The sequence below is a fragment of the Ictalurus furcatus genome, chromosome 7, assembly GCF_023375685.1.
Source record: "Ictalurus furcatus strain D&B chromosome 7, Billie_1.0, whole genome shotgun sequence".
Classification (NCBI taxonomy): domain Eukaryota; kingdom Metazoa; phylum Chordata; class Actinopteri; order Siluriformes; family Ictaluridae; genus Ictalurus; species Ictalurus furcatus.
Window position 1 is genome coordinate 26,584,486 of NC_071261.1, and position 9,590 is coordinate 26,594,075.

Consider the following 9,590-nt stretch of genomic DNA (forward strand, 5'->3'; position numbering starts at 1 on the left):
ATATATATATATATATATATATATATATATATATATATATATATATATATATGATTATATTTCTGGCTTCATGAACAGACCTGTGTGTAGTCCAGCAACTGAGCGTTGTTAAAATCGCAGGAGTCAGTCATCTGAAAATCTCAACATTTATACCTCAGATTGTGTTGAATTTTTTAAAGAGAGGAATAAAGCTAACAGGCTTAGGGACATTAGTGCAAGAGCCTGTATTTCCACTATAGAGAAATGTCAAGCGTTCACTGGTGTGTGAGAAAACTGTCAGTTTTAGCAGGTACATTGGCTGTTTATCACCTCTAAACATTATAGAACTAGGGGAATCGCTGTAGGTTTGTAATGAAAGCTGTGGATTTGCACGTGGCAGGTTTTCTAACAACATTGTAGCTACGGATATTTTTTAAATCGTACTGGACCAAATACAACCTTATGACTTGCCAAACAGTTGCACATGTGTACATGCTGCTGGTGGAGTAAGGGCCGGACGTTACATTGACCAACTTCAGGGTTCATTTTTAAAGTGGGAAGAAACATTTATTTAAGATGTAGCTATGGAAGCTCGTTTCAGCCACGAGAAAATATTACACAGCTTAGTAAATAGCGCTCAAATCTGACATTTTTATCTCTATAATTATTTTCACGCAACTGAATCTTTTTTTCTCACAAATTACAAGTTAATTTCTCACAGTGGCGAATTTCACGCACAGTTGCACCAACTCAAAACTAATGAGTTAATTATTACTGGATTAAAAGTAATTGTGCAATATTAATTTGCAGTTGCGAGACAAATCTGCTTAGTATTTTCCCCACACCTGCCGTAAACCAGCTTCCATATCTACCAGTTTGTGAGTTTTGTATTAAAAATCTGCAACACAGATGTGTGAAATAAATACAACCGCATTTTTGAGGTCACTTTGTAATAATGTTGTTTATTTCAGGCTTCTTATAACAAAAATAAATAAAAAATCTTGAGTACTCAAGGAAAAATTAAAACGCTAAAGCCTTGACACACAAACACTCTCTACACTGATTCAGCATAGTCCTCATCTCTAATTTAACATAATTAACGAACAAATGAAGTTATTTTCTGAAACTGAATACAATATAAACCAAACCAGGTCCAGGTCCTCCTTTCTGGATGACATTAAAGGTGTAAAGTTATTTCTAAACCTGTAATAATCATGTGATTTGAACAATGCCCTAAAATGCCTGTGATTGGTCATCTCGCCATGCAGCGTATACGGCTAATGTACAGGTCAGGCTTCTTGATATTAGCCCCGCCCCCAGCTGAAACTCAGCTACCTAACTGCTCCTATTTCCTTTAAAAGATAAATCATAAGGAATATAGTGTATAGTTTCAGCACGAAAGGGAAAAGGGCTTGTCAATGTTTGCAGTTGCAGTTTCCCTGGCAAGAAGCAGAGATGTCTAAAAATGACAAAATTACTCCTTTATTTAAATAACTGAAATGAGCTTGGATATTAGTTACGTTCACATGCTTGGCCAGCTTATAATCGCACATGCATGCTTGAAGGATTGGGATCCGACACTACAGAGGACATCTGTGTTAGCAAGACAAACTAGCAGGTTCATCTGGAAAGCCAGTTAAACAGGAAATAGGCTCGAAAACCCGATTTCTGCCCAAAATGTGTATTATGAATAAAAAATGTAAAAAAAAAAAAAAGTATACATTAGACTCTCTTTTACTCACAGACATCCATAAATCCTGCAGTTCCACTAGTGCAAGGATTCTAAAAGCTGCTAACCCCATGTCCTTTTGAGTTCGTTAAGATCAAGCTGCACTCTCTACAAGCATTAAGTTCTTCCTGTAACAGTTCAGACTGCAGAGTGGCGTTCCCGTCTTGGAACACGAATACTTCTTCAGGTTGGGGCAGCCAGCGACGCCGCAGCTCACTGGAGCAGGAGGAAGTGGGCGTGGAGGGGCAGGTGCCGGAGCGGTCACTCCAACCGGGTAAGAGATCGCTGTCCCCTGTGCGTTATCCGAGTACCTCACCATGGGCACCTGCGCGTGCTTGGCCTTGCGCTCTTTTGTGCTCTTGATTTTGGCCTTGCTGGTCTTGGTGAGTCTCTCGATGGTCTGGTTCTTGTTCTCTTCAGCCTTTTTGGCTGCCTGCAGGCGTCTTTTGCGGGCTCGTTCCTCCCGCTTCTGCAGCATCTCGGCCGTCAGCTCCTTCTCCTTGTAGCCCATGGGGAGCTCGAAGAGGGGCTGGATCTGCTGCTTGTGCAACAGCGCTTTCTGTTAAAGGAAATGGAAAAATTAGCTGATGAACAACGAGCCAAATTCATTCGATTTTTAAAAAATGAAGTCTGAAACGATTATAAAATTGTGTCTGATGATTATGCACGTAATTATGATTAAAGCCCAACAAAAGCCTGTTGGAAAAAGTAAACTACGCTCCCATGTGGCGCAACAGAACAGCATTTACCCTCATTGGAAGAATACAATCCAGACAATGCTACAGTCATTATAACTAGGAGTCAAGAGAGCGAAATTGGCTTGGTGGGAGGGGAATACTCATTCTCCCCTGTCAATCACAGGCATCTGTATGCTCCTGTATGTTGAGGAGGGCAGATAGCGCCATCTTTCCTGGGACACAGTTTGAAAAAAGCGGTTGGCTGGCTTGTCGTTTCTTGGAGGAAGAACGTGTTGGCCTGTACCTGGCCCGGTTTGTGAGTGGGAATTGGCAGGTGAACAAATTGAGCTGAGGAATCTATGTAAGTAAATATCCATCTGCAACGTATTTTATTGAGTGGGCCAGAAACAATGCAGTGCTCTAACATAATACCTGTCTGGCAGTCAGAAGCGACTCGTCTATCTCCTTCTTCAGCTCTCCGTTATCATCCAGTTCTCCTTTCTCCAGCGCATCAAGCCACTTCTCCTCTTCGTCCATTGGGCCTTCCAAAAACGAATCGGTGTCCATGTCTGGCAGAGGAGAAGGCTCCAAGTTACTGTCCTCGTCTGAAACATTATGGAAAGATTGAGATTTTCAGACGCTGCTTATATAATACTGATCCCCTTTTTAAAACACCCACAGATCCTCAGCCAAAGGATGGAGTAATTATTAGAAACTGACTTGAATAGACTATTATGCATCTCCATGCACAGAAATAATCTGCTGTAGATCAGAGCACCAGAAAAAGCAGGGGGGAGGGGGGGGGAATACCAAGTGATACCTAAAAAGACTAAACGCCCATAAAGAGCACTTTTGTCTTGCAGTGTCTCACTTAGCATGATGAAACCTAGAGACGCACCGAGCCAGGCACGGTACTGCTCAATAGGAACTCCTTCCGAGGGCTCATCATCGTCCTCATCATCCTCGTCCTCGTCCTCATCATCAGTCTCGTCATCATCATCATCACTGTCCACAATCAGAGGAGACATCGAGCGTACGGTTTCCGGTATCACCGTGAAGGTGGGCACGCTAAAACCAAAGTCAATAAATCACCATCATACTGTATAACATCGTAATCAAATCCCAGGAGAGCAACTGTTGAGCAAAACTGTTAACCCTCAACTGCTCAGTGTTATACTTGGCTTACATTCCGTCTCAGTTCATTCACCAAGTGAATAAAAGTAAATAAATCCCTCACCTCTTTGTGCCCAGTGTTTGCCCTCCTAATTTGATCTTCAGCTTCAGCTGTGGAGGTTTCAGCACGATGCCCGAGTCAGACTCCAGAGCCTCAGACGAGAAGCTGTGGCCGTCGTCACGGTGGTGCTTCTTCTTATGTTTCTTGTGCTTTTTGTGCTTCTTCCTGTGCGCGTTGTAGTCATCCTCCTCCCCTGGAAAACAAAAATCCAGTATAATCTATAGACTTTTTACACACTTTTACCCTGTACATTTTATTTTTAACATCCAGGTGGATCTGGTTCCATAGATCATGCCGTTCATCTCCTAGCCTAAAGCTATGAAGCCTAAAAGTGAGTTAATAAAACCAGGAAATCTAAAATCAACAGAGTAATCTTGAATACAAGGTTCAGGGGGAAAGCATTATAAACGTTCAATAATTACATAATGTGGCTGACATTTCAATAACTGGTGCTTCAGTAAGGCTGTGGAGCAGGTAGTGCTGCAACCTCAGAGTTTCAGAGTCGCAGGTTTGATCCTGAGCTCAGGTTGAGGGCTGTATGGAGTTTCACACGTTCACCGGTGTCCATGTGGATTTCCTCCGAGGTGGAAATGCTAAACGGCATCTATTTGTGAACATATAGAATATATGTTCCAGGATGGCGGCCTGCTAGGACGCAGCAGCCACTCTGATTCCAACAAAAAGTGTTTTATTTATATATATATATATATATATATATATATATATATATATATATATATATATATATATATATATATATAAATTACATACAGTATCTCACAAAAGTGAGTACACCCCTCACATTTTTGTAAATATTTGATTATATCTTTTCATGTGACAACACTGAAGAAATGACACTTTGCTACAATGTAACATGTACTGTGACATACTGAAGCAGAGCATGATAAGTAGGCAGTATTCCAGCATGATAACGACCCCAAACACACCTCCAAGACGACCACTGCCTTGCTAAAGAAGCTGAGGGTGAAGGTGATGGACTGGTTATGCATGACTCCAGACCTAAACCCTATTGAGCATCTGTGGGGCATCCTCAAATGGAAGGTGGAGGAGCACAAGGTCTCTAACATCCACCAGCTCCGTGATGTTGTAATGGACTAGTGGAAGAGGACTCCAGTGGCAACCTGTGAAGCTCTGGTGAACTCTATACCCAAGAGGGTTAAGGCAGTGTTGGAAAATAATGGTGGCCACACAAAATATTGACACTTTGGGCCCAATTTGGACATTTTCACTTAGGCGTGTACTCATTTTTGTTGCCAGCGGTTTAGACATTAATGGCTGTGTGTTGAGTTATTTTGAGGGGACAGCAAATTTACACTGTTACACAAGCTGTACACTCACTACTTTACATTGTAGTAAAGTGTCATTTCTTCAGTGTTATCACATGAAAAGATATAATCAAATATTTACAAAAATGTGAGGGGTGTACTCACTTTTGTGAGATACTGTATATATTAGTTATTTCATCTCACTGTGTACTGCACATTGTATATGGTTGTAATGATAAAGCTCAATCTGACTACCTGACTATTTGAATGAGTGTGTAAAGGTGTGTGATGTCCTGTGATGGACTGGCGTCCCGTCCAGGGTTCCCGGGATAGACTCACAGGTTCACATTGACCCCGACCAGCATAAAGTCCTTACTAAAGATCAATGAACACATGAATGAATCTCTAGTGCAATCATAGTGAGAATATATGCGTCTTCTTCTTCTTCTCATTATTATTATTATTATTATTATTATTATTATTATTATAACTACTACTACAACAAAGGGAGTTTCCTGAAATCCCTGATTTGGAGACACACACGGTTATAGGGGGAAAAACAGAATTTGAAGATAATAAATGTGGAAATGGTGAACTTTCTCGTGTGAGCGTTGTTTATCCATGCACGGTTAGTGGTATACAAACCAGGGGGAACTATTTAACAGAAAAAAGAAAAGTTAGGGCTGAGCTCTTGAGACTTTTCTCTCTGCTCCACCTTTGCCACTTGGACAATTTACACAACTTTAGTGCAATTATCTTCATCTAGCTTTCCCCTCATAATCACTAGGTTACAGTATATACTGAACTTCATTTTTGTGCTTCGTGCTCTTACCCTGTGTGTGTGTGTGTGTGTACTAATGACCACTCACCTACAAGAAACCTGGGGTGGATCATCATGTCCTTCCTCTTTCCCATTGACGCTGCTGTATAACCACTCAGCTGATCCACACTGCCACCATTTTCACTCTTAATTTATTTACTTATTATAGCGGGCACTGGTTACTAACTAACTATTCCGTGCTAGCTAGCGAGCTAACCGGATAAGTGTGAGAGAGAGAGAAAAAAAAACATGCAGCAGTTCCGGAAGTAGCTTTGACTCAACTTAAAACTCATGACACACTGTAATATAATTCACGTCGATAAACACGCTCCTTTTATTTATTTTTATTTCGTTTTTAAAAATTATTATTATTATTATTATTATTATTAAGTTGTGCGTTAGCAACAGCACCCATACCTGAATGCACTCTAACCTTTGATTTGGACTTTACAAGCGACGCTGCTACACATCATGGGTAATGTAGTCCAACCGCTTGGTGTTTCTTCGTCGTTTGCGTTCTTAAAGAACTACATTACCCAGACACCTTTGCGTCAGCGAACGGAAGACACGCAAGGTTAGTAGAGTAAACGTGTGTTTTCAGATTAGTGTGTAGTGTATGTTGTTGGAAGTGTTGGTTTGAGGTATTTAGCACGCTTGGCTTTTTGTTTTTTAATGGTAAGATTTGTAAGATTTTTTTTTTTTATAAACGCTTACTTAGTACGTTGTTTTTTTAATATAATATTTGATTAGACTTATATTTATATGCATGTGTCCTTACTTGACTGATTGACAACCACAAAATTAAGATCATTCCGCCCCCTCTCTGCATAATAATAATAATAATAATAATAATAATAATAATAATAATAATATTCTGATCTAATCATCACATGATGTTCTCTGGCACTACTAGTCAATTACTAACTGGTTGGAGAAAGAGATCTTATTTTTTAATCATTGTTGCTCCTGTGTCCTCTTCTTATAGGAAACATGAACTACTCTAGGTTTTTGACAGCTGTGAGTATGGCACGGAGGCCATCCCCTATCCGCATCATGAGTAAGCTATGCTCCATCACACAGGCACACATGACCTATTGCCTGAATTGTTGAACATGATAAATCAATGTAAGCTTTCAAAGATCTTGATTTAAAGGTGCATTAGGTAAGATTAGTCTTTTTCCCCTCAAATTAGGTTTTAAACAGTTAGGTTGGTTCAATATTTGAATGATTCCCGGCCATTTTCATGAAGGTCTGCCCCCAAGATTTATGTTGGACCATAGAGTAGTGTCGATGGGTGCGTCTCAATCAGCTCACTAGTTCAAAGGTCAGGGCGCTGATCAGGGAGTCGGCCATTTTAAGTCGTTTTGTCTCAATCAGCTCCCTAGTTCAGTAGTCAGGGCGCTGATCAGGGAGTTGGTCATTTTAAGTCGTTCTGTCTCATCGCAAAATCCATCCAGTGCACTGGAACGTTCACTCCCTTAAAAAAATCCCACAGTGCACTGCAAAAACCAGGGAGCATCAATGCTCACTATGTTCCCTTACTGGAAATGACGTCATGTTCTCTGAAGCCACTCGGCTCAAAAGAAATGTCGGACGAGCTCTCAGACGACTTCGTCTACAAATGTAAGCAGCTTGTTATCGTTGTTGTAGCTCTCATGATTACTTACGTTAGCTATTTTTAACTTTATTTGATGTTCTATACACAGTTTATATACAACAACTTTTAAGTCCATCCATCCATCTTCTATACTGCTCATCCTTCACTTCAGGGTCACGGGGAACCTGGAGCCTATCCCAGGGAGCATTGTGCACAAGGCGGGGTACACCCTGGACAGGGTGCCAATCCATCGCAGGGCACAATCACATACACATTCACACACCCATTCATAAACTACGGACACTTTAGACATGCCAGTCATCCTACCATGCATGTCTTTGGACTGGGGGAGGAAGCCGGAGTACCTGGAGGAAACCCCCGCAGCACGGGGAGAACATGCAAACTCCGCACACACAGGGCCACGGTGGGAATCGAACCGTGGATCCTGACCCTGGAGGTGTGAGGCGAACGTGCTAACCACTAAGCCACCGTGCGCCCAACAACTTTTAATTGTTTTTAATTGTTTTAATTGTTTAATTTATTATTTTTTTTAATCCACTAGCTAGCCTACGATCCTGCTTGAAGTACCATGGCAGAAATGTGTGTGATTAAGCTAACAAATTTATATGAGGTATAATGTCAGAAAGATATCGCTCCTTCCTTGTTGTTGATAAATGTCAGTACGTAGTCATGTCGCCAGAAATTGAGTTATCAGTGTCCCAATGTGTATTGAGCCAGGGTCCTTACTAGTGCCCCAACTCATATACACCATATACTGATTCATGACCTAGCGAGCTAGGGAGCTGATTGAGACGCACCCTATAAAATGCCTGACATGAGGCGCATCCAAACACAAACAACTATTCCGGACCAGAAGTCAGGTTTCCAAACGGGTTTTCTCAACACCTTAATACATTTGTGCTAAGGCCATGGCTTAATGCATTGGGCTTATTAAAAAGAAAAATCATGTTCTACATATTTTCCAGGTCATTTGTACAAGTACGTAATAATCGACTATTGCACCTTTTAAAATAAAACTGAAAGGGAATGAACAGAAAGTCTTGCTCTCTCATTCACTACTGTCTCTCATCTGTCCAGCGGAGCTGCAGCAGCGCTCTCCCCCCAGCCTGATCTCTCTCGCCGGTGGAGCCCCGAACCCCAACACCTTCCCCTTCCACTCTGCCACCATTCAGATGAAGAACGGAGAAACAGTCCTGTTTGACGAGACCATGATGAAGAGGGCTTTGCAGTATTCTGGCTCTTCTGGGTAAATTCACCTGATCATTATTTCATCTCTTTAACACACTGGTTGACAACTGGACTGTCAAGTTCTTTTAAAATGTCATTACGAAAAAAACGTTTGGTATTCAAATGCACTCAGATGTTAATGAGACTATAACATTATACTGCAGCAGACAGACTGAACATCAGCAGTAGCTCTTTCAAGTGTTTATCACAAAAAAAAATCCCAGGAGTTTCCTCAGGGTTCTTTGGTTTCCTCCCCCAGTCCAAAAACATGCACTGTAGGCTGATTGGCATTTCCAAATGGTCCGTAGTGTGTGAATGTGTGTGTGATTGTGCCCTGTGATGGATTGGCACCCCGTCAAGGGTGTCCCTCACTTTGTGCCCCGAGTCCCCTGGGATAGGCTCCAGGCTCCCTGCAACCCTGTGTAGGATAAGCGATACAGAGAATGGTGGATGGATGGATGGATATTCAGATCTTTAGATATTTCATGTGATGCCTCAGCTTGGACTGGGATGTAGCGTTAGCGAGTAAAAGCTCACAGTGTTTTTAGTTGACTTTGTATCCTCAGTATTCCAGAGCTGGTCTCATGGATGAAGTTGCTGCAGATGAGGCTACACAATCCTCCCACAGCAGCCTACAGCCCAGAGAGAGGACAGATGGAGCTGTGTGTCACCACCGGCAGTCAGGAGGGACTCTGCAAAGTACTCAATCTGTCCCATTTACATTACCTCACTCTGCTGTCTCCCTGCTAACACTGGCCTGATCTCTAACAGTGTGGATTACTACAGCATTAACGTCAAAGCTCCCAAATCTGATCTTAATCCAATGAATACGTGTTATGGGTGATACATGTTGTATTAGAATATATTATATTATACTGACTTTAATACAGGGGACTGAAAAGTTTAACAGTCTCCTGACCCCCTTCATTAAAGGTCTTTGAGATGCTCGTCAATCCTGGTGATAATGTCCTTCTTGATGCTCCAACGTATTCAGGAACTCTGGCAGCGGTAACACTCTTC

At 41.6% G+C, this 9,590-nt stretch overlaps 2 protein-coding genes across 3 annotated transcripts in view; one reads left to right on the top strand and one right to left on the bottom strand.

Moving 5' to 3' along the window:
- Positions 1-921: 921 nt before the first annotated feature.
- On the bottom strand, positions 922-6,007 carry ino80b (INO80 complex subunit B). Of its 2 annotated transcripts, none has more exons than XM_053629556.1 (5): positions 5,775-6,007; positions 3,623-3,812; positions 3,284-3,453; positions 2,818-2,990; positions 922-2,267 (listed from the first exon to the last, which is right to left on the bottom strand). In XM_053629556.1, the coding sequence occupies exons 1-5, from the start codon at positions 5,818-5,820 to the stop codon at positions 1,803-1,805; spliced, it is 1,044 nt and encodes a 347-aa protein (XP_053485531.1). In that variant the 5' UTR covers positions 5,821-6,007; the 3' UTR covers positions 922-1,802. The 2 variants fall into 2 exon arrangements, with proteins under 2 accessions (XP_053485531.1, XP_053485530.1); XM_053629555.1 differs by having other exon boundaries at positions 3,257-3,453.
- Positions 6,008-6,276: 269 nt separating this feature from the next.
- The window catches only part of aadat (aminoadipate aminotransferase), an 11,976-nt gene continuing 8,662 nt past the window's right edge, over positions 6,277-9,590 (top strand). The window contains exons 1-5 of the mRNA XM_053629554.1: positions 6,277-6,400; positions 6,711-6,782; positions 8,421-8,589; positions 9,137-9,269; positions 9,504-9,578. Of these exons, the coding sequence (XP_053485529.1) occupies positions 6,716-6,782; positions 8,421-8,589; positions 9,137-9,269; positions 9,504-9,578 (444 nt within the window). The 5' untranslated portion in view covers positions 6,277-6,400; positions 6,711-6,715. The remainder of the gene's footprint in view (positions 6,401-6,710; positions 6,783-8,420; positions 8,590-9,136; positions 9,270-9,503; positions 9,579-9,590) is intronic.

Bases quoted from the DNA above. Each gene is read 5' to 3' on its own strand.
- ino80b (XM_053629555.1), bottom strand. From the start codon at position 5,820: ATGGGAAAGAGGAAGGACATGATGATCCACCCCAGGTTTCTTGTAG. The intron at 3,454-3,622 runs GTGAGGGATTTA...CTTTGGTTTTAG, and splicing joins CAAACACTGGGCACAAAGAG to CGTGCCCACCTTCACGGTGA. The intron at 2,991-3,256 runs GTGAGACACTGC...ATAATGTTTCAG, and splicing joins TCTAGGTTTCATCATGCTAA to ACGAGGACAGTAACTTGGAG.